The following is a 24451-nucleotide window of genomic DNA, read 5'->3' on the forward strand; positions in this document are numbered from 1 at the left end:
AAGGCAGAAGGCGTGGGACATCACTCAATCCAATACAAATAGATGCTCTGATCATATTTTGAATGTTTTGTGCTAATGTTGCATGTGTTTCCCATTGGTTTTCCTGTTGGTGCCCTGTGAAGTACTCTGTCCAGGATAGATGATTCAAAAATGGATGGGTGGCACCTGATTTTATTCAGACCAAACATGCTGAATGATTTAGATTTAAGTAAAATATAACCAGTCGGACACCCACGTGGTATTCAGTGCCTTTTTACAAATCTTGAAACCAAAGAAATCAAAGCAGTCATCATTAAACGTCAGCTGCAGCTGCAACTGTACAACTGTATAGCTGTACAACCGGCCAAATAAATAATGTAAAAGAACCAAACAAACAGTAGAGGGCGCCATATTCATGATAATCAACTGAGGTACATTTGCGCGTATGATATGACAACTACTCACATTTCCTTTAACGGTTCCTTTAATAAAAACTGCCCCAAATCTTTTTGGTAAGTAACTACCATTTGGTTACGTGCAATTCTTCCCAATTTTCTCCTAGAATACTTTCTCAAGCAATCTCAAGATTTTGAACATTGCCTGCAAATTATATTTCAATTCTTTAAATTTCACAACTTAGGGCATACGCTATTTCTTTTAAGCCACTGTGGAAAAAATTGGCCATAGTGTTGGAAATACCTCTTTTGAAAATACCTTCATTTCGGGTTTTAAAACGTTTCGAAAATGGTTTTTCTTGTGTAACTTAGTTGTATTATGTTTTCCTCTGACCTAATAAGCTTTCCAGTCCCCGCTGAGGAGAAGCAGCACCACAGCCCGATGATAACAGCACCGGACCTGACTGCGGACTCAGTGATGGGTGACGCACTGCGCCTGATCTGTGTGAAACATGACACTTGGCAATTAGGCGAGAAAGTTCCGTTTTGGTCTCCCCTGACAAGAAAACCCTTTAAGGGGAAGCATCCCAGTTTATCCCATTGCAGCCTCCCAGTTTGGAGAGAGTCCGATTTCAACGGAATGAATGTAGAGCCGGAAATTTGACTTTAGCACAGCACAGTAACGTGTGCTTGTAATACAATGCACTTTATAAGGCTAAGACTATGACCAGTGTTATATGGTAGTTAGGGTTGCTTCTTTTAATCTGAAGAAATGTGGATCGCTAACCCCACCCCAGCGCACCCTTGATCACGCCCCGTGAATGTATGCAACATCTATGTCTTGATACTTCATTAACGTGAAGCATGTTGCTCATTATTATTCTTGAAAGCTTAGTCTTCATAGTTGATTGAGCCTCTACTTAATATTCCGTCCGGTAAAACTCCATCCAGAGACACCCATCTCCTCTGCCGCACGTGAGTACAGCTGTACAGCGTTAGCAGAAGTGAGAGAAGCCGGCGCGCGCTCCTGCCAGGCAAACGGTGCAATGACTATTAATACGAGGGCTTCGGGGGACACAGGCACGCGAGGATCATTAAACCCAAAATTCCAAAAATTAATAGAGGTTGGCTTGGTATTACAATAGCGGAATAGCGAGTATTTGTATATACTAACAGCGGATGAGGGACATAATAAAGTAATGAGTAAGTTGATGTTACGAATGGGTTATAATTCAAACGAATAGGTGCCTAATTCGTGCCTATAATGCAGAATATTTTCACATTTTATTCCCGTGTTATGTCGTTTTTTAATGCACCTTTACTTTCATATATATATATATATATATATATATATATATATATATATATATATATATATATATATATATATATATATATATATATATATATATATATATATATATATATATATATATATATATATATACATACATCGTATTAGTATAGATAATATTATGTAACGTTACGATTGGTTATGTAGGTTTTGTGTGTGGCGCTTTTTAAGCCTCGGTATTTAGTGGCTGTACATGATTGAGTGTATTTTACATTAATTAGTCTTATGGTAGCCCCGCAGCCTCTGCTATGTAAGACTGAAGTCAGTTTGCTGATATGACATGTTAGGTTGAACTAGGGACAGATTATATATGTTGATATATTATTTGGTTTTGGTTCGAGTCACACGCCTCCTGTCTGTGAGGAGTTTGCGTTTTACTGCCGAACTTCTGAAGACGTGTGGTTTATTTGGACTGCTGTCTCGCGTGTGTCCGTGTCCCGTGATGAAATGTTATCTCACCCGGGGGGGGGGGGACTCTGTCTGACTCTAGGATGAGTTGGTGGGTCTGATTAGTGATTAATCGCTTCTGAACAGATGGGCGTGCTCACTCTCGCTTTCTTTATCCATTTATGGTCTTTTCCTGAGGTAGCTGTAATAGGTTAGTGCTCCAGCTAACGGTCTTCAACCAGATATCATACAGGCTAGTTGTTGTGGCTGGATGGACATTAGAGCCCTACCTGCCGCATCCAACACATGGGCCCCAAGGTATTTGGAGCAAAGTATTTGGTTAAGGCCCATTCCTGATGCTCGAAGAGCCAACACCCGCAAAGAGCTGTTTGACACCTGATAAATGGGGAAGAATGTTTTGCCTGTTTGCATTGCAGAGAAGCGGAAGGAAAGGAAAGTCATGATTCACTAAATACACACATCCTGAAGCGTTTTGCTGACTTGCAGTATTTTTTGGTACTCGACCTCCGAATCTATTAGAAGCTTTACTACTGCTACTAAAAAATAAGTTTTTGTTGAAGAATATGATTCATGTTTTTGTCTGTCTATGCTAGTTCGTCTGCGTTTCTATGTCCCAGCATGGAAGTTTAGACTACACACTGTCAGAGAGTGTGAAGGAGAGTGAAGGCCTTTTCCCTGTCTAACTGTGTTCATCTTGTGATCTTTCGCATGAGTGCTATGACTAAGATAGTTATCAGTGAAGGTTACACCACTCTCCTGCTGAGCACACTGTTTGACAGCTCACTCTGACGGGGGGGGGGGGGACAGTGTCTTTGTTGGGATCACTGAGGCCAAAAGGACTGCAAACAGACATAGAAACCACTGGACTGATAAAGTGCTGTTTTGAATTTAGTATAATTCACTCTGTGTTGTGTCTCCATTGAGTTGTTGGTAACACTTTACTTGAGGGGGGGGGGGGGCAAATAATGTAGTAGTACCCCCATAAAATATTAATTAACCAGAAACTAAGTATTAGTTACGTACTGTTCGTTCATCGTTAATCAATTATAATGGTTCGTGTATCTCAGGCAGATACTGTGTTTGTTCTTGATTTGTACCGAGTTACTAACGTTCACCTTCCAAGCTTCATTGCTTCATTGCTTTTTGCTCAGATCAGACCCGCCTGTCTTCAGACTGATAATCACAAGTGACCCGCATCTATCTGTAATGTGAATGCATATCTGTCCTCCGGAATGGCACGCATGTTCTCACCGGTATGTTTTTTACACGAGTCTTCTGCAAAAACAACAACAAACACGCTGACTGATGACGACGGCGCTCGGCGCATGTGTACAGGCGAAATAAACCACATGAATTCTGACCTGACTCTTCTCATTCATGAATATTGGATACGTATCTGACCTAAGACCATATTTGTAAAGATCGGATTTCTGTGTCCACAAAACTCTGAAAACTTCAGATCTGAGTCACATTCAGGCAAAAAAAAAAAAATCAGACTTGAGTCACATCAAGTCACATCAATTAAAGTGTTGCTAAGTTGTTTTTAGAGCCTGGAGCTGAATTTGACTTTTTATTGAACCTGACAAAGATTACAAAAGAACTTATTACCAGGCTAACATGAGGAATGTAGGTTGTGAAGACAGGCATCTGGTCCGCCTGTCACCACCTCAAACGTCATCCTGCAAATATCAGCCTCTCTAAAAAGAGAACTGATTCAGAATATATTGTCTTAATGGACGTCAAAAAATCGATTCTTGTATTATGGCTTTTATGGGACTTGAAAATATTTGTAAAAATGGCCACTGCTGACATGCTGATCATACACAAGAACAATATATGCAAATACATTTCTGAGACATATCCAGATATTTTAGACATGTATTTAAATATCAAAAATCCATCGCAACGGAGCACAATGGACAATCCGCAGTGCGGCCTTGTATGGTAAAGAGGACTTTCTTTACCCTGAAAACATTAAACAATGTTAAGACTATGAGGGGTTTAAGCAAAGGCAGGTAAATGACACTGGAGCAAAGAAAGACTTGAACCAAACTCGGAGAAACACAGAGTAACAGCAAACAAGATCACGTAAAGCATGTACAGCAGATAACAAAGAGGAAACAAATGCAGTAATCAACAAGATACATGGACCAAACAAGGGACAGGTGTGAACCATCACAATAAACCAAACACTAAAGAATAGAGGCAACATGGAACAGGTGCAGGTCATTCACAATCAATCACAATTCAAACACTAGATAGGGGTTGGCCAGTGACACTGGCTGATCAAACAGGGAAACGACGAACAGAACAGGAAAGGAACTGATCCTGACGCTACATATGCAACACACATATGTACATATATTTCCAAATATATATCATTATATTTTTGAAATGTATTTGAATATATGTGAATGTGTTACATGTAACACATTTAAGTTTCAGTTACTATAATATTTACATTGCATAATGATGTATTTGAATTGACTACTAATTGTTGCTGTTACCTTATTGATTTAATTGTTGCTCATTTATTTACATACTTCAGAAGGCAGATAAAATGAAACTCAAAATCAATGTTTATTTTATTTAATAAAAACTTTCATGAATTTGCTAACTTTTGGTAAAATTTTAATTTTACTGCTATAGATTCCTTTCATTTTTATCCCCACGCCGCCTAAGTCCTAATGGCTTGGGGCTGATCACGCCCTGGGCGCCTGCTGTAATTTGTGGAAACCGCCTCCTAGTTGCTCTCGCAAATGACAAGAGAATTTTTTTTCATGGTTAAGCCCGTTCACAGTATAAATGGGATACGCAAGCCGTGCAGAGCGAGACACAAGGACCGAGATTGAAGAACACTGACCAGGTTTGTTTTGTGTTTATTTGGCGGCGGCGGCGGGGGGGGGGGTCCTGCACTTACAGACTGTGGGCTGGCAGAAATGGGACTTTTTTTCTGAAATATAGGACCCTGCTGCTCGAAAGCATGATGTCGCACAAAATCCTGGTCTCCTTACATGTTTCAGCTACATGTTTGCTGTCTAAAGCCCGACTTATAGTCCAAGATAAAATTAACTTTAAGAGCAGAAACGTGTTAATTTAAGTTCTTGTCAAGATGTGGAGTTTCACAGCACTTTTACCAAAATGAATGTTGCAAAGGGGGGGCGCTTCAGTGGACCAATTTGGTAGCTTAGAAGCAAATTCAATAAGCCAAGCGTGACTTTTGTCCAATGTAAATAACAGCAAAGGCTTATTTTGGTCCTGTAAGGGACTTATCACAAAAGAAACCGTGATCACTTACTTTATGTGTCTCAGGACTGACCATGTGCCTAAAAAGGGAATGAACTGAAAGACGACTTTCAGTTAACGTTTCGTTTACTTTTTTAATGAAACCATACTGGATACAGAAGTGAAAAAAAACTCTTACTGATAAAAACAAACTGAATGACTTGAAGAGGAAATAATTGCCGTAAAGCATCCAAAATGATGTGAGCCATGTTACCCGACGCTGACTGCGTTCATACGTTATCTGCAATTGTGCTGGGCTACGTGCACTGAAGCGCATGACCTGTGTCCCTGAGGTCTCCCAGCATGCCAGAGAGGATGCATATTGCCAGGCCGTGCTTCCTGTTTTCAGGGTTTCCGTGAGTTTCTTCATTTGTATGACAGCAGCCTTTCAGATGCACAGGGTGGAATCTGTGGCTTAACTCGACAGGGGATCTTGGAAGACGTATTTGCCCTTTGCCCTCTTTAATTTTGCACCCCCCCCCATCTTGATATTTCACACACAGATGGGCCATGCTGTATTTTAAAGAAGCTGCTTGATTGCAGATCGGGTGTGCTTTCTCAGTTTCAGTTCCTTTCCTTCCCGCATTAGAAAATTATCTTCCTGTTTGAATCCCTGCAGACAAAGGCAAAAGGTTGGATGTGAAGCAACCACTGTGTTCTGCCGTCTGTTTGAAGCTGGGAGGTGGGAAGGAGCGACGGAGCGACCCAAAGGCTGGAGGAGCAGCAGGCAGCGAGTGTGGCGGAGCGGAGGCAGGCGGTATGAGCGGCCAGAGGATGTCGTGCTGTCGGGACGGAGCTGGGACGCGCCGCTGGCTGACGCTGGCCTCAGGGCTGCTGGAATGCCTCTGCTTCGCCGGCATCATCTTCGGCTGGGCCTCGCTGGTCTTCGTCCTGAAGGCGGAGGGCTACTTCGGCAACCTGTGCACAAATGGGACTGCAGTCAATAGCAGCGAGAGCGTCGGTAAGTGTGCGCCTCGCGTCCCTGCCGCTCCGTGTGACTGCCCCGGATCACCTGTCACCTTGTCCCCCCTCTCAGAGTGCAACAGCCAGGACGACAAGTTTTCCCTCGTCTTCACCATCGCCTCCTTCCTGAACAACTTCCTCCTGTTTCCCAACGGATTCTTCTTTGACCGCTTTGGCACTATGGCCACGAGGCTGCTTGCAATGTGAGTCCACTCTTGTCTGTTGGAGGCTTGTCTGTGGCTGCAGACTTAGCATTTGATCTGATTATTGTGTTGATTTATTGTATTGGCATGAGTCTTTCAGGTGCCTTTATCAAACATGACAAGCATTTATCCGCGAACCCTCTGCAGACCGCTTCCTCGTCGCTGTGCAGTTATAACAACTGATGTGTTCCAGAGGCACGGCTCACATGCTGTATGTAGTTACAACGTCTCCCTTTGCATGCCTGTTAGGGCACATTGGAGCATCGTTTCTGTCCTCAGTGGTGCCATTTGAGTGACACAACAGCGTTACAAAAGGCAGTGTACACAATCTGATGGCTAGGAAAGTGATTAGTTGTATGCTCAGCAGGGAAATTTTTGCTCCATTTTATAAAAAAAGTAGTTTTTATTTTAATACCTTTTTATAGCCTTTTTTAGATTAGTTTGTTTAGTTTTATGAGTTTATGAGTGAAAAGTTTTCCCCTTAGCATTGTGTTCCTGATGGACAAACTTCACTGTTTACATACACAGCACACTTGCTCATATTAGAGCTTGCATCAATCTCAGTTGGTTTGTTAGACTCCATTGTTTCTCCCTTAATAGCAATGAACCAAACCAGAAGAGCTCTCTCTCTGGGAGGATGGGAGATGATGTTCTCTGGTGCAGTAGATGTTGTTCCGCACAGCCTTCTCTATCTTCTCCAAACTTGTGTGTGACACCAGCCTTTTTTTTACAGAGTCTAACACAACAGATCGCGTTTGCTTACAGCCAGGCAGGAGCCACGAGATAAAAGGCAGGAACTGAAAGATGGTGATGAATGTCTCGGTTCCTTGATGATCCTACCATGTGGCAGCCTGATTGCTCAGTCTTTGTTTGTGGATTTGCATAGAATAACACCTTTCCTGTTGGTCCTGTTTAAAATCAGGACTGGATGGTTTCCAAATTAGTATTACAGATGACATAGATCCAGTACATGTTATTAATATTGAGCCGATGTCAGGAGAGAGATGCTAATGTGAATATCTGGAATGCTTCTGGCCTTAGTGTGACATGGCGTAAACAAGTGAGGGTCAGGTGATGTTCAGGTGATGGCGATGTGTTCAGCAGCGCATGTGTGTCAGAGCTGTCGAGTCAGCTGTTGAAATAATCCTCCATGTGCCACACTGTGTTTCATGTTTTTGTCCATCTTGCGGCAATGCCCATGTTCGGTGTGATCGTTCCGAAACGTGGTTTAATCTTTCAGGGACATACACTAGTTTGACTCTCTGATATGCTTATCATGTGCTGCGTTAACTGTCGATTTATTTTGAGTGGGGACGTCTGGGAGGCCAAAATTGGCTTGAGAGCCTTTATGGGGGCTTTTAAACTCAGAAAAAGAAATTTAAAAAATAGAAAGCACAAATTTTCGTTTCTACCAATTTTTATTTTATTTCAGTTTTTGTGTCTCACGCTTTTTGTTTTGATTAAGAGAATGATTCTGTAGGGTGGTTCAGTGGTTAGTATTGTTGCCTCACACCTCTGGGACTGGGGTTCCCTCTCACATAGTGTGGAGTTTTGATGTTGCCCCTCTTCTATGTCATCATGGGGTTTCCTCCAGTTACTCCAGTTTTCCCCTCACAGTCTAAAAACATGCTGTGGTGAATTGGAGTGACCAAAATTGTCAGTGAGTGTCCAGTCCTGTGATGGATTTGTGCCCAGTCCTGTCCTTCTGGCTTGACTGGTTTTTCATTCAAAGCATCACAGCTTTTTGAGGTTTGTACGTCTTCCTACTGTTTCCAAAGCTGAAGGCCATAAATAAAACAGGAACACTCTACAAACAGGCTGAAGGGGTTTGATGAACCGGACTTTCATTTACTTTGGTTTAGGCAGATTTATCGAGTTTTGTACCTTTTACTGTTCTTTTATAATCCTTCATAGATTTAGAGTTATATGGGGATTTGACATCCTACGTAAAATGGATCGAAGCAGATAAATAGCGATAAATTCCTCATCATTAAGCAAATTTTCAATGCAAGGAGTTTTTTTTTTAAAAAAGAAAGCTGTGAGCATCATTTCAGAGAGCCTTATTAATTTGACAAGTTTTACACGCGAAGGACTCAGGATCAGAAAGCAATTAAACAAGAGCACAATTACTCGACAAAAGTTTAGGGAGTCCTGAACGTTTTAAGAGGAAGATGTTTCAGAGTTCAAATATTACAGTGAAAAGGCTAATGAAGCTTCTAATTGGAACTTAATGGATATTAGGACACATTGAAGGACACAGAATTGCGAAAAAATACCAGTTTTGCAGGTGACAGATAAGGAGAAAAAAGTGCGGTTACCTGAGAATGGGAGAGAGAGTGTGAATGGCAATGGATATGCTATGATCTTGTACTGCCCTGCACTAGTCAGAGGAAATTACATGATGCTTTAGTTGCCATTTGCAAAAGTACCGGTACACGGAAATGATTTTTTATGCATATCTGATCTTGCAATCTTGATCTTGCTTTCATATACATATATACACAGTCAAGAGCGAAGCCTGGGGTCCGAGTGCAGGGTCTGGGGAATTATCCAGTGCCAGGGAGGGGTTACGGACCTTGCTTTCTCCTTAGCACCAAAGGCACACGGGCCTAATTTGCTGAGCCACATACCACCCCCACCCCCCCTCACAATCACACACCAACCCCCCCCTGAAAATGAGGATGGGCTTCCCTGTAGGCATGTCCCTCCCAGGCTTTCTTCTTTGCTCTGAAGGGGTGTTTTTTCCTGGCCTCGGTCGTCCCATGCTGACTTGTGAAGTGCTTGGTGACGCACTTTCTTCCTTGTTATAAGAACAATATAAATAATGGACTGATTTTTTAGAATTTTGTGATCAGCGATCATTGCTGACACACCACAGCACACAACAACGAAATGTGTCCTCTGCATTTAACCCCATATGTGACATAGCAGGGGGCAGCTAATTCGGCGTCCGGGGAGCAGTGCTTGGGGGCGGCACCTTGCTCAGGGAACCTCAGTGGTGCCTTGCTGGTTGGGGATTCGACCCTGCAATCTTTCAATTACAAGTGCGCTTCCCTAATCATTAAGCCTCCACTGCCCACGGTGGGAAGGTATTGCACTGGAGTGAGGGGCTGCTGGACCTTCTGAACGGCCCAATGTCCCTCTAGCAAGAAACCCGATGATTGGTTCACTTCCTCCACAACGCGGCTAATCCAGGGGTCTTGGGGGATTTGCCTGTCCTGTCAACAGCTACAGTCGGCCCACACTAAAATCGAATTGAAGAAACGTAATGGACGTCCTAACTGACCAGTAGCTGTTGTGAAGGCTCCATGTTCAGTCGTCTTTGTAATGCATCTAACGCACTGATTTTTATGTGCTCCATCTTTTCCAGAGTGCTGTACACCACTGGTGTCTTGATGGTCGCCTTCTCCAGTGCAGGTATTGTCCATTTTCTGCTTTGGGGCACGCAGACATAATCATGCAGTTTCCTGATCTGTAGCCTCGGCCCTTTGAAGCCTCATGCCAGCCTCTCGACGCAGAGGTGGAGTCGCTTTGTTTTCATTGGTTTGTTTTTCATCTCCCCTCCTCCCACCTTTCCTCTGTCCTCAGTCACACCCAATCTGCTCTTCCCGGCGATGTCCTGCATTGCAGTAGGGGGTGTCCTCTTTCTCATGACAAATATGCAGGTATGCCTCTTGTATAAAAAACTGTTGGAGAAAGCGCTAGGCTGTGCACTCCAACTCTACACACAGGACCAAACTACAGTATATGTCAGGCTTTCCACCCCAACGCTGCACACACTATTAATTACGAGACAACACACTTTTTTTTTTTTACTTGCGCAAGGGTAACCACACTCTCTGCAGGATGTGCTACAAAGGGTGGTTCCCCTTGGCTCCTCTATTTATAGTCAGTGGGAGGCGCAGGGGTCTCGCAAAATAGGGAGGTGAGAGCAAGAAGAGAAAGTTCTGGTTTTGAATCTAAAGTATGAGGCTAGAGGAAAACAAAATAATGTATATACATATTTACACTCATTGCTGATTATACAGAAATGATAACAAATGATTAATAACAGTTTCTTCAACCTAACAAAAACGAAAGGTGACCCAGGGCCCCAGACCCCAATGGCTGCCGTCCTGCTTCCCCATCAGCATTTATTTCCCATTGTTGGAAGTCGCTTTGACTCCTGCTGTTTTCTGCTTCCGCGTCTTGTCTTCAAGGCTGTCAGCACGCTGCGTCGCATTTGCAACGGACAGCCGGTGCATCGTTAAATTAAATCCGGTCTCTCTCTCTCTCTCTCTCTTTTTGTTTTCCCCACATGACTCCTCGCTTGCTAAAAACATGCCTAAAAACACACAAAAATGAACGTGCACAGTCCTCCTGCTCTGCCCACCACGGCGGATCTCCTTCGGCTGAGGGGCCTGTTTGCTTTTTTTAGTGGGGTGGGGGGGGTCAGGATACGGAGTCCCCACTGAGTGTGAGATTACTCCATAATGGGTGTTAGATGAAAGAAGATTGCACACAAATGGTTTCCACACATCTCCTCCTTTTATGAAAGCAGTGCCTGCAACAACATTATGTCAACAAGCCCTAAGATCTGTTCCTGAAGCAGTTACCACTTGATGTTCCTAGTTACAGATCCGCCGGCTGCTTTTATGAACAAGCTGAACACTAAGCAGTCATATTTTAATCTTTTTTTTTTTTATATATTCAGCACTGATATATTAATATACAGCAGAATCTGCTGTCCAAACTCAAAAAGGTGATAATTCACGAGTAATTGTGGGAAAATAAGAATGGCAGATTAAATACTGAATCCGTTTCAGATTTTATCAAAGTGGTTTAATATGTGGTCATTTAATATTGCTAATATACTTAATGAATCTGTTTTTAGTTAAGCTGACCATTTTTAGTTAGCCTTTAGCTAACCGGAAATATATAGCAACATTTCCAGTACTTTATCAAATAATAAAGGTCTTGCATGATGTATTTTTTTGCTGGAAAAGATATGATGCATCGAAACATGCAGGTGCTAGATTTCTGGATAATGTGTGTTGATATGGCCTGAACACTGAACCGCGTAGTATTTGTTGCACTGTGCCATAGATCTGTCCGATAGGGGTCTCGCAGCGATCCTGCGATGTCTGGCGACCTGCTGCACTGGGTCTGCCGTCATGTGGCTAAACTGGGAAAAACACAGAGGAATCAAAGTGCTGAGTAAAGGGGTACGCCCTGTGGAAACAGAGTTTGCAACAACTTAGCTCGTAAATCGGCAACTTATTTTTTGTTTGTATTGTATTCATTTTGGAGTGACACATATGTGCTGTGATGGACTGGCATCTCCTGCTCACCAGGAGAGAGTCTTGCCACGCACCTCTACGAAGGGTGTACTCACACTAATCACTCCGTACCCTGCCCAAGCACCTTTGATTCCCAAAGTGTGGTTTGTTTGATTAGCGTGACTGCTCCGTACCGTGCCTTAGCACTCTATGCTAAACTGTGCCTGGCCGTACTTGAATTGGCTCCTCCTTTTTCACCAAGATGGCGGCGCGCACAAGTGCAGAAACCTGAAAACGTCTGACGCGTGACTCGTATGCCTTACTGTTGCTCTTCGCCTGTCTTGGACTTCAGCAATTCAGTGACGATTAAGTCTTCTAATCCAATCTTAAGCTGGCTGTGACCCAGTACTGATAAGTGGTTCTTGAAGATGGGTGTATCGCGAAATGCCTGTAAAAGTGTAAAGTGTATCACATCCACTGAGACATTTACGGCTGACAGCTTCAGCCCCTAATCTTCCGTCAGTGACTGGTTTTAAATTATATCAGTAAACTCCTCCGGTTTCCTCCCACAGGTAAAAGACAAACTGGATGAATCTGATTTGTGCTTGCGTTTGAGTCTGTGCGCGGTTTGCTGCTGTCCACTGCGGGATGCATCCTGTTTTATCCACTACATCCCCTTTACTGTACTTGCACCCTGGTTCTCAAATGGGTTGCTCTGAAGAAAACCCATATATGGTACAGAGCAGGACAGAATCTCAACTTATAAGTTAATCACCTAAATGGCACCTCCCCACCCTCACACCTTTCCTGCCCCCAACATTCAGCTGCACCAAACTGGTCACACAAAGTATTCATCAGAGACTCAGTTAATGTGAACTGACTTAGTGTCTTAACTTCTATTCCTTTAATGCAGGTTACGTGAATGTATTAGAACATGAAGTGGGTTTAGCAATTATCAATTTAATGATTATTATTCTAGAGGACAAGAAAACAATTACTCATTACAACCTATATCTTTTTATATATGTGGTTCTATAGCAGTATGACATCAATTAAAAGTGACTGTGATTTCACACCTACAGAGTTGTGATTTCATTTCCTGTATGGTCACTAAATTGGCCCTGTGTGTGTGTGTGTATTAGGTTTATATTACCTCGTGGAGACCAAATGTCCCCCAGAATTTAATAGAAACCTGTTTTTTTACATTGTGGGGACCATTTTTTGGGTACACCCACAAAAGTCTGTGAATGCAATCAAAAAACTAAAAATGCAAAAAGTCTCGTATTTTGTTTGGTTACTTATGGTTAAGGTTAGGGCTGGGTGGGGGTTACGGTCGTCATACTGGGATTAGAGTTTTCCCATAGAAATGAATGGAATGGACCAAGATATGAGTTCAGGTCTGTGTGTGTGTGTGTGTGTGTGTGTGTGTGTGTGTGTGTGTGTGTGTGTGTGCGGGCCTTTCAATTTCTATCTCGCCTCTGCCGTCATAGACTTCAGGCCCCTTTGCAGTCCCGTGTGCATTTATGGAAACATCTATTACAGAAATTGCCCGAATATCAAATTTCCGTACATCTTCCAACCTCTAATCCTGACCAGGGCCACCGGTTATAGCAGATTGTCTGGTTTGTTTTTTTTTTCAAAATTTTATTTACATTGATTCGTGCGGATGCTGTAATTTAAGGAAACATTTCTTACGCTGCATCTCAAGCCATTAAAGATAAGCCTGTGAGATATGAAAACCTTAACAGTTCAATCAAGGACACTCAGATGTGATGTAGAAGTAAACAGTCCATAACAGGATACGCTGTTGCTTATCACCTCAAACCAGGGACGGATTATGGGTTGTGTGGGCCCCTGGGCAAAACGTTTGCGAGGGCCCCCCCACCACCACCACCACCACCACAATTCAAGGGCCCTTGGCAGCCAAACGCCCTCCCTATAGGGTCAGGGGCCCTTGTAGGCAGAGGATCAAAGAATGTAGGCCCTCTAAAATAGACAAACGAAAATACATTGTTGATAAGCGTTGCAAATTGTTTTGGGCTAGGCGCCCCACGGGCCCCCTGCACCCCAAGGGCCCCTGGGCTGCGGCCCCGCTGGCCCGGTCCGTAATCCGTCCCTGCCTCAAACGGTTATACCAAAGTGGCTGACATCGTATATTCTTCGTGGTTTTGATTCACTGAATCGTTTCATGTCCCTCCCGTTTAGGTGGGGAACCTCTTCGGCACGCACCGTTCCACCATTATAACTCTGTACAACGGTGCCTTCGATTCCTCCTCCGGCATATTGCTCATCATTAAGGTAGCTCTTCTGCATCAGAGCAGAAAGTCACATGCCGACAAACACCGGCTGCTATTGGTCAAAATAGCGCGTACTGGGTGTCATGTGACACTCGCTCTTTCCTGCAATTGCAGGTGAAGCTCTCTGTCAATGCCGATGACCTCTTTGCTCACCCCAGGTGCTGTTCGAAGGAGGGATCACTCTGCAAGCTTCCATGCTCTTCCTCGCCGGCTGTAGTGTCATTCATCTTCTCCGCACGCTGTTCCTTATGCCAAGGGGTCACATCTCCCACCCCCTCCCGGAAGGTTACACCTATGGGTGAGGGTGTGCTTTTTGGCCATGCTTATCTTTGGGCCATGTAAGCGTTCCTCCTTCCGTAAACCGCCGTCTGCTCTGTGCTGCACAGGATTGGTTGTGGCCGGTCCAGGACTTATAATATGTCGGCAGTGGGGAGGCCTGACTACCGGGGAGCCGTGCCGGGTGATGAGATGTCAGACAACCTGCCCACTCAGACGACAGAACCAACTAGAACTCCCAATACGGAGAAAGGTGAGCTGGCCCCATATGGCATTGATGCCATCTCTTAGAAAAAGAGGCTTTTCCACTGCCGCCAAGAACCGAGCTGTACCCAAGCCTTACCGGGAACTGCCAGGTTTCCATTGTGAAATATGTGAGTCACATCCACGCCAAAACTAATTAGTGACCAAACTGTGTCGCTACCATCTGATTGGTCGAAATGCATGTAGCTACCAATGTTCGCCGCATGGATTATCTGAAGGAAACGGGGTATATTCTATATATTATTCATTATTGGTAGTATTGCACATTGTGAGGTGCCAGTGCATTCCTGATAACCTGGAACTTGAAAATTTCCAACCTCCTACTTAAAGTACTGTAGCTAAAGGGAATGGATTCACAATGCAATTTTACGTGAGCGAATGCTAATTACATAAGTGTGTAATGCAAACACAGCACAGCAATTCTCACAGATAGGAATTAGAAAGTTAAGACGGTAAATCGTGATGCACACTGCGTGAATGGTAATTACCGCTTTGGTTCTACATCACTGTCGCTCCCCTAACTCGGCTATGCCTTTTCCAAGCCAACTCTGCTGCAGTGGAGCAGAATCACACTGTAAATACTCGCTCTTCGCAGTGTGGCTCGGGCTTATTGCTAATTAATTACAGAAAGTCGTTCCTAAATAAGTCGGTTCTTCATGTGTTGGGTAATGCATCGACCTGAGGGGACTCTGGAAATCAGGAACCTGTTGCTCCAGTTCTGATGTGTCTTGGTTCTCCAGTGGCTAGTGTCAGGAGCTGCATCCTGTCCTGGTTCTTCATGCTCCACCTGGTCTGGCTGTCCATCATGCAGCTGCGACACTATCTCTTCATCGGGACACTCAACCCCATGTTGATTCGGCTCACTGATGGGGACCCCACCCTGGGTAACGATCCACACACGCACCGATCGGCCATGTTCCTTAGTAGCTGGAGCCTGTTAACGCCTCTGTCCCCCCACCCTGCCCGGCAGTAAGCAAGTACACCAACGCCTTCGCATTCACCCAACTGTGCGGGATTCTCTGTGCTCCCTGGAACGGCCTCATCATGGACAGGAACAAGGGGAAGCCCCGCGCTCCAGGTAGGGTGGCATGGCCCCACTGCTCTCTAGTCAGCCTGTACCCTGAGCTCTGCCCCCCCCCCCCGGAGTCAGAATCTCAACTTGGCCTCTACATCTCCCAGGAGAAACGGAGCAGGAGGCCGACGTGCGATCCACGGCACTCTCCCTGTTCATTACCGCCACGCAGTGCCTGCTCTTCTCCCTGTGTGCCTCCCTGCCCGTCCTTCCCCTCCAGTACCTCACCTTCGTCCTCCAAGTCATCAACCGCTCCTTCCTGTACGGCGGCAGCGCCGCCTTTATCAGCATCGCGTGAGTGGGATTGGCATGGGCTGGGGAGGGTGTGGTGGGCTTCTGTGGTTATTGATTAGTGCTCAGAAGGCAGAGGAGCATATTCGGCCAATCACAACCCACCTCCTGCCTGTACCCAGCCTGGCACTTGTACCTTTTATGGGGGGAAAAAAAAGGAGAATGAAGGCATTCTGACAAACTATTTCACACTTCTCTCGCATGAACACCAGTGCGCTGTAAACTCATGCTGTCAGAATGTAACAGAGGCGAAGAAAACATTCCATGAATGACGGCAGAGTGGAGAGAAGCTCTATCCTGGCCTTCACGGGCTCCGAAGCAGGAGAGCTGTTATGGGTAACACCCATCTCCTCTGCCCTGGACCTCCTTCAAAGCAGGAGAGGCAAGGAAGCAGATAGGAGGACAAAGGGGTCGGTCAGGGTGTACCGAGTCTGCTTTCACTGTGCATTTTCCCAGTGTTCCCTTCTCCATACCTGCAGGTTTCCTGCCTCCCACTTCGGGAAGCTGTATGGGCTGATTATGGCACTGTCGGCACTGGTGTCACTGCTGCAGTATCCATTCTTCACCCTGGTCCAAGGCCCCCTGAACAGAGACCCCCTATATGTGAGTGCAGTGTCTCCATGAATTCACTGTAGGATTACAGTGTCACCATGTCAGCTGCAGTGCCGCATGTTGCACGCATGCTATAGGGATCTGTGCCACATGCATGGACATTTACATACACACACGCGCACACACACACACACACACACACACACACACACTAGGCCTCTCTTTGTGTTCAGACCAACTGGGGTTTTAACTGAATCGTATTTACTAGCAGTAAGTCTAGAGATTCTAGACTTGACAAATACTATTTATTGATATACAATACAGTACTAGGGGGCGGCATGGTGGTACAGTGATTAGCACTGTTGCCTCACACCTCCGAGTCTCCGCCAGGGTCACATGTGTGCGGAGTTTGCATGTTCTCTCCATGTCGTCGTGGGGTTTCCTTCGGGTACTCCGGTTTCCCCCCACAGTCCAAAAACATGCTCAGGCTAATTGGGAGGGGAATCCATTTATTGACTGAAGCGGCACAAGCTTTAATTGCGATCTGATCGAAAGAACATACACAAGAAGATCAGCATGGCATAATGAAAAATAAAGTATTTTGTATAATACACTATGACAGCGCGGTATTGGAAATTTTTCAAATATTGCAATATAATTTTGTTGTAATAAATATTGGGGTATTTATTGAACAAAAAAAACAAGAGTTCATAAATTTCTCACAAATCTGTCTAGGAATGATTTAAACAGCAAGGATGAAAACGATTATGATCGTCTGAGGGCTCATGCAAAAGTAGCAGAAGTGAACTTTAAACTGATTTTTAGATATATGCTAGATAATCTTGAAGAGGAATAATCATTAAAATTGTAAACGTTACCTCTTCATTCCTATGACACAGTACCAAATACTCCCATAAGTCGAGTGATGAATTTACAGCTTTACAGCACTGTACATTTCGCACATGCCGTACATCCTGTTCTGTGCTTCTTCTGTGCTCCAGCTTCTGCTATTTCCTGATCTGGGGGGATTATGGAGCATGTGCAGAGCCCCTAGACCAGTCTGAGTCCCACTGAACGTGCGTGGAGTCACATTACCTGGGTGTCTTAGTCTGACTTTGAGAAATCGGATTTAGTACAATTTCAGTCGGACTAATATCTTTACGTTTACTTTAATCGTCCGGTCGGACTAACACAATAATTCGATTTTCTTTGTGTGTATGTAAACCTACTGACCGATGTCTTGCTAGATACTCAGAAGATCACTGCTTCAGTTCCCAAGCCTCTGCTCGGGGGGGGGGGGGGGGGGGCCTCAACTTTTACGTGTATTTGATAAAATTCCACCACCATAAAACACAAAAAATACACGATTGTATTGCATGGTTACTGCAAATCCTGGACTGACTTTTGGAGAAGTTCTGAAATGGCTACGATAACATCCATTGACAGACATAATACCATAATTTTGCACCAACATGTCCATCCATCCATCCATTTTCCAAACCGTTTATCCTACTGGGTCGCGGGGAGTCCGGAGCCTATCCCGGAAGCAATGGGCACGAGGCAGGGAACAACCCAGGATGGGGGGGCCAGCCCATCGCAGGGCACACTCGCACACCATTCACTCACGCATGCACACCTACGGGCAATTTAGCAACTCCAATTAGCCTCAGCATGTTTTTGGACTGTGGGGGGGAACCGGAGTGCACCAACTTCACTTAAATATTAAATATTCTTTTCTTTGACTGCCACAGATGTTTACACAGTACTGTACATAAGGACAGATCTGTAGGGTCTTTAGGAGACAGACCACATGGCTTGGTGCTGTTGCAGAGCCATACTGACATAGGATCTGGCGATGATGTCACTGAGAGTGCCAGAGGAGGCCTCGATCCTGCACCCTCATTACACTTAATCTGAATTCAGCAAAGAATTCAGCTATATTACTAGACATCCTTTCAGTTTTGATTAATAATATAGCTGCTTCAATATTATACAGAACACTTCCGAGCTTCCTTTTCTATTTCTTTTCTGGTCTTTTGTCCACATCTGTACATCTCCTCTGAGTGCCCGATTCATGAGCCCGTTTTTTGGACAGCTAGCATCCATGTAGACACATGCTTCGTCACTCCTTTCCAGAGGCTCTGATCGGGGCCGACTCTGGCTATTGGTAGAATAGTCAGTCACCCCAGGCCCCTGAATTAGCCACGTTGCGGAGAATGTACAGGTATCATCAATATGCTTGGTCGGGGAGTCTTTCACATACGACTTCGCCCTGGACCCCTGAGAAGGTCCAGCGCGCCCTGACTCCCGTACAACGCCTTCTCTTGTGTCTCCCACCTCGCAGCTGAACGTAGCCTTGACTGTTCTCACCACACTGACTTTCATCCACCCGCTATACGTGTTCATCCACTGCCGGCGGGCAGCCGCTCGAAGAAGGACGTCGGCGCAGTGAATCGCTGCCCCGATGGATCCAGGAATGAGAAGCACTCCCACCGGATGGAGAACGTCTGACTCACTCGCCCTGTTTTTCCAGTAAAGGGACGGGAGTCTGCACCGAACCGTGGGATCTTTTCCGTTTGTGTCCGACACACAAACACGCTTTTTAGGAAAGTACTTATGGGCCGAAGCCAAAATATACTGATTCATTTATCCTTTAGCGGAAGGCGGCATTACTATTACTAATACGCATGTGATTGGATGGGAGCACTGCGTAGGTATACATATATAACCAAAGACATTTATTATTTTTTTTATAGGAGGGAACTGAAGAAATGTTTTTGTCATCATTCAAAAAAAAAATGTGAACTGCTATTGAAAATAAATGAATTTGTTATAGAATTTTAAAGTTGTGGGAACAAAGTTTGTAAGTTTATTGGAATCATCTGGATTTTTTTTTACAAACAGTCACTAAAATGTGACCTTTGTTCATTTACATTTTGCCCAGACTACCTTAAATCCGACGAGTCAGCCGGCTAAACAGGAAGTCCAGCTTTGTAATACAGGCCACTGGTCACAGTAATAAATATTGACAGCATTAATCAACAAACAAGAGGGATATTTTATATTTATATATCTTTATCTGTCTACATGTGTGGACAAAATAAGTCTCACGTTCACATAGTGTTAGAGCTATCTTAGTAATCGAAGATTCATATAAATTGAAGGTTACTGGAAAAATATGGTTGGTTTATTTATATCATTCCAAATATCAATGCGTGTCATCTCACTATTCTTACAATGTGAGAGTTTGGACAATTAAGTGAATCAGTGTCATTCAGGGTGGGGTACATGACCAAGCTTTTTGTTAGGTTCCTGTATGACAAGTTCTGACGCTGCTCAGATTAAAAGGGGCCTTCCCACGTCCTGTACAACTGAATTGTGTTTTGGCTGTCAGTCTCCAAGACTGGACCAATCACAACCCGAGACTGTCTAGAATTACTCAACAGACTATGTGCCTCAAGACTTGGTGTAACTGCCAGTATCATTTTGTTGTGTTATAAAACCTACAGAACTAAGAGAATGAAACAGGACAATAATAAAATTAACCATGTAGCAGCACCCATATTTTCCACACAACCTTACTTAGGATGAAACCAAGAGTATTTCTGTACATCAGTGTGAGTTTTCACTTCCTTTGGATTATTAATGTTCTTTTCGTGACATTGTCATAATTTTACTTTGTACCCCAGGCTTGTGCCCTGTGCTACAAGTGAGGAGCTCCAGGCTCATAAAGACCATGACCAAGTAGTTAGAGGATGGATGGATGGATGGATGGATGGATGAAAAGGGTGAAGACAAAAGATCCAGTTTTTGTTGATTTTCAATAGAAGTTGTTAACGAAGTGTTTTGTGAATTGTATTAGATTTCCCCTTCTTTTGTGGCATTACCAGGGACACCACCTGCATCCAGTCTCATTAGCTTTCCCAGCAGCACCATGCCAAACCACGCAAAACCGTTTACTGCCACCTAGTGTTCTGGAATAGTCAGTGCTACGTAATTCTCCTGGACATAATTTGCTTCCTAATATAAAGAATTATTCGCATGAAAGTATGCATTTATTAAACTTTGTTCTTAAAAAAAACAATTCTTTAAGAATAATAATAATAATAATTTAAGAATAATATTCTCATTAAATAATATATGAATAAAGACTGTTTTCTGTCCGTCTTCTTGCTAAATCGTGCTAATTAAGACAATTCAGAAACACAATACGCTTCGATAAATAATGAAAAACATTATTTTATCAGAATTTATAACACACATTTAGGGGTGCTTCTGATAATGTAATTCCCACCACCATTTTCTTAACTTAATCATAATTTTGAATTCCACCCCCAGTCTCTCTCCCTCTCTCCAGTGTAGTTCAGTGGCACGGCTGCGTTCGAGCCAGCCTGCGTCATCTCTGATCAAAATCTGACTGTCATTATTTAAAAATAAAGAAACTAATGAATGAACTGGTGAAAATAGAGAAAGGGGGGAGTTGGGGAGAGGATGTGGAGGGATGTAATTAAATAAAGAAGTGACAAGGAATGAGGTAACGTACATTCCAGCTATTTCTGTCATGTCTCTACCATGGGAGAAAGAGAGGGCACTGCGTAGTGTGCGTGAACGCTCTCTGACGTGAACCTGCCGCACTACACACTCACATGGTCACACACACACACACACACACACACACGCACGCCTTGCCACATACAGGAAGGCAGAGAGCGCAAACTCTGCTTTTTTGCACGATGCGCGTGGAGCGTGGTGGTTGCGCGTGGGCGGGAGTGCTGGAGGGGGCGTGGGGCGTCGATTTTTAAGTTCTCTTGGGACGTAGAGAATGAAAACGAGAGGGTGTTGCAAGATTACCGACGATGTGTGTGGTGCTGAACAGTTGGGAAGCATTAGAAAAACATCGTTACAACTGGTTATCAGTTTTGCAGATAGCACAGCAGTCGAAAGGCGTGAACTTATGACCGAAACGTCGCTGATTAATGCCTAGACAGGGATCCTACTGTCGTATGTTTGATCCGGCTGAATAAATGGATAAAAATGGTAGGCTACTTTAGATGAAACATTAATTAAGGGTCTTTCAAACACAGGCAGAAGATGACTTGGCCTAGAGGGAGGTACGTAAGCTAACCTTTGACTGTAATGTTCCGCATAATGCCATGTACTGATTACAAACTGGTGTAAAAACTGGATCAAGACTAAATTAAAAGTAGGGAATTATGAAAATAACCATGACAACCCAAGATGGCAAAACTGAAAAGTGGCTGTCGGAACTGAGGGGAGAACAATGAAGTCCTCTGGACCATATTTAGATTTCCGCTCTCCTTCCACCGCATCTATTCCCCGCTATTCTCTACAAATCGGCATGATCTCACATCTCCCTATAACACACATGTGACGAATCTGCTCTGGGGGCGCGATGGGGAGTGCCGAGTCCTCCAGCAAGCACGCTCGCCGGAACGGCGAGGAAAATGAGTCTGTCTCCTCACTTCAACCCACTAACTGATGGATGGGGATGAAGTTCAGCGCAGACAGAAGTGGCGGGAAAAAAAAAAGCGATGACTGATCACACCTTGGCGTCACAGAAACACGGATTAAGAACACGACAGACACAGGAAAGCACATGAACCCGTCATTCTTGGGCACGGAAGTCAACCATCGCACATTTTATATAAAAGCAGCACTTACATAAAAGTAATTAATTCATGGGTAGATTGGTGGATCCCTTTTTTGATATTACCAAACTGGGAATTTTTAATGGTGGTTTTTTTGAGTGTTTTACAGAGTGGGGTTACAGACTGGAGAGTGACTGATATTTATCCAACAACAGCAAGCATATTTGAAAACACCTTTAACAATAAGTAATGCCTGTATTATCCATGTACAGTATAAAAAGGTGTGTGTGTGTATGTAGACACACACATATACAGCTGCTAAAGAGACCACAGTACAATTTTTGTTGACTCATTTTCAATTTATGGGTGTGTCTGTGAATAATATATATTTTTCTGCAAACTGCATCCTGGTCCTTCCCTGTTTCTCATTAATGAAGGGCTCCTTCCTTGCTTTATGGTACCTCAGTCCTGCTTCTACAGTAGGAGCCTGATACACACTGTCCTAGCAGTGCACTTCACACCTTAATGCCTCCCATTCCTTTTGAAGTTCACTTGATGTCATCCTTCGACTGGAACCTGTCGGATAAGTTAACGGCCATTAGAATGTGGCTTCCGCCTTTTACCTGCCCGGTTTCTGATCATTCCCAGTATCTCCTGCTTCACCTTCTGTTTGTGTCCTGCTGCCTTAGAAACTTTGAGCCTGGAAGCTGCCTGCCGCTCAGTGTATCCTTCTGCCAGCAGAACCGGGATTAAACCAGGATTTAAAATGCAGATTTGTTTAAAAATATAGAGCGGTCTCTTCATTTTTTCCACGGCCGTATTTATGTCACAGCTTGTTATAGAAAAACACCATTACTGGCTGTGGTCTTTTTTTCATGCTGTTGCAGTAATTTACCCAACCATTTCCCCTTCTTGACAGCTCAGGGACACAGTCTGCTGGGCTACTGTGTGCCATCACCAAAATCGTCCCAAATTGGGTTCACATGCTGTGTTCGGTGCATTTTGGTGTCCAAAGTTTAATCAGCGCCAAGCCCACAGCACGCGTGCTCCGTACAGAACACTCCGTCTGCCCAGTCCTGCCAGCCATTCCAATACAGTTGGCTGGGCTTCCAGGCGTGGTCCAGCACATGTGTGAAGGACGGTGGTCAGCATGTTCCCGGCACGGCCCGTGGCATGTGGGACAGAGCCCCCCCCCCCCCCACACCAGATGAGCTGTGTTTACACAAGATCAAATGTCAGCGTGCCGCTGAATCAGAGGGCTGATCAGCTAGTGGAGGAGGGGAAGGGAGAAGAAATGAGAGTGAGCGAGACAGAGATGCCCCCCAAGCAGCTCCCCGGTCATTAGCAGTGATGGGCACAGGGTCGCTCGGAGACTGGGCGCTGTGGTTTGCCGCCCCAGGGAGCCCACCGCCTCCCCGGTCAGCTGTTTGATCCCACGCCTCGTGTTCCCTCATCAGCTCCATACCACCCCCTGCGCCGCGTTTCGCGCCGCACGCCCAAATGTCAGCGTGTAGCTGGCAGCCGCCTACGCAGGAGAAGATGACGCGCTCGGGAACAGGGCGCACACGACGCGCACTCGGTCCCGTAGGAGGGATCGGCACCAGTCATTCATTCATTGTTTTTTTTTTTCGTTGTTTTTGCTTTATGAATGCCTGCAAAGACTTGCGATTACGTGCTGCTGCGCAGAGCCCATTGTTTTCACATTGTCGGATGGCACTCCCAACCTTGTGAGCGTAACAGACAGAACCCTCAACAGTGAGAACATCACACATAGAACCCCCCATAACAAGAACATTACAAACAGAGCTCCCAACAAGAACATTACACACAGAACACCCAACAATGGGAACCTTACAAATGGAACTCACAACAATGAGAACAGTAGAAACAGAACTCCCTACAATGGGAACCTTACAAATGGAACTCACAACAATGAGAACAGTAGAAACAGAACTCCCTACAATGGGAACCTTACAAATGGAACTCACAACAATGAGAACAGTAGAAACAGAACTCCCTACAATGGGATCTTCAGAAATAGAACATATAACAATGGAAACTTAAGAAATGAAACTCACAGCAGCTGGAAGTTTAGAATTTTAGAAATGGAACATCCAACAATGGGAACTTTACAAATGGAACTCCTGACAAGATTAACATTGCACACATAACACCCAATAACAGGAGATTTACAAACTGAACTAACGAGAACAAAAAACAAACAAGAACTTTAAAATGGAATCTC

General features: G+C 44.4%; 1 protein-coding gene across 7 annotated transcripts; it reads left to right on the plus strand.

Moving 5' to 3' along the window:
* Window positions 1–1194: 1194 nt before the first annotated feature.
* Window positions 1195–19435, plus strand: slc43a3b (solute carrier family 43 member 3b). 7 transcript variants are annotated; one of them, XM_048970609.1, is made up of 15 exons: window positions 1213–1349; window positions 3288–4491; window positions 4926–5002; window positions 6041–6382; window positions 6458–6587; window positions 9958–10004; window positions 10176–10252; window positions 14051–14143; window positions 14301–14440; window positions 14529–14671; window positions 15423–15566; window positions 15653–15760; window positions 15862–16048; window positions 16525–16648; window positions 18942–19435. In XM_048970609.1, the coding sequence occupies exons 4-15, from the start codon at window positions 6181–6183 to the stop codon at window positions 19047–19049; spliced, it is 1503 nt and encodes a 500-aa protein (XP_048826566.1). In that variant the 5' UTR covers window positions 1213–1349; window positions 3288–4491; window positions 4926–5002; window positions 6041–6180; the 3' UTR covers window positions 19050–19435. The 7 variants fall into 7 exon arrangements, with proteins under 7 accessions (XP_048826565.1, XP_048826564.1, XP_048826566.1 ...); XM_048970611.1 differs by having other exon boundaries at window positions 6097–6382; XM_048970610.1 differs by having other exon boundaries at window positions 3288–3344.
* The last annotated feature ends 5016 nt before the right edge of the window (window positions 19436–24451 follow it).

Source organism: Brienomyrus brachyistius, chromosome 12, assembly GCF_023856365.1.
Source record: "Brienomyrus brachyistius isolate T26 chromosome 12, BBRACH_0.4, whole genome shotgun sequence".
NCBI lineage: Eukaryota > Metazoa > Chordata > Actinopteri > Osteoglossiformes > Mormyridae > Brienomyrus > Brienomyrus brachyistius.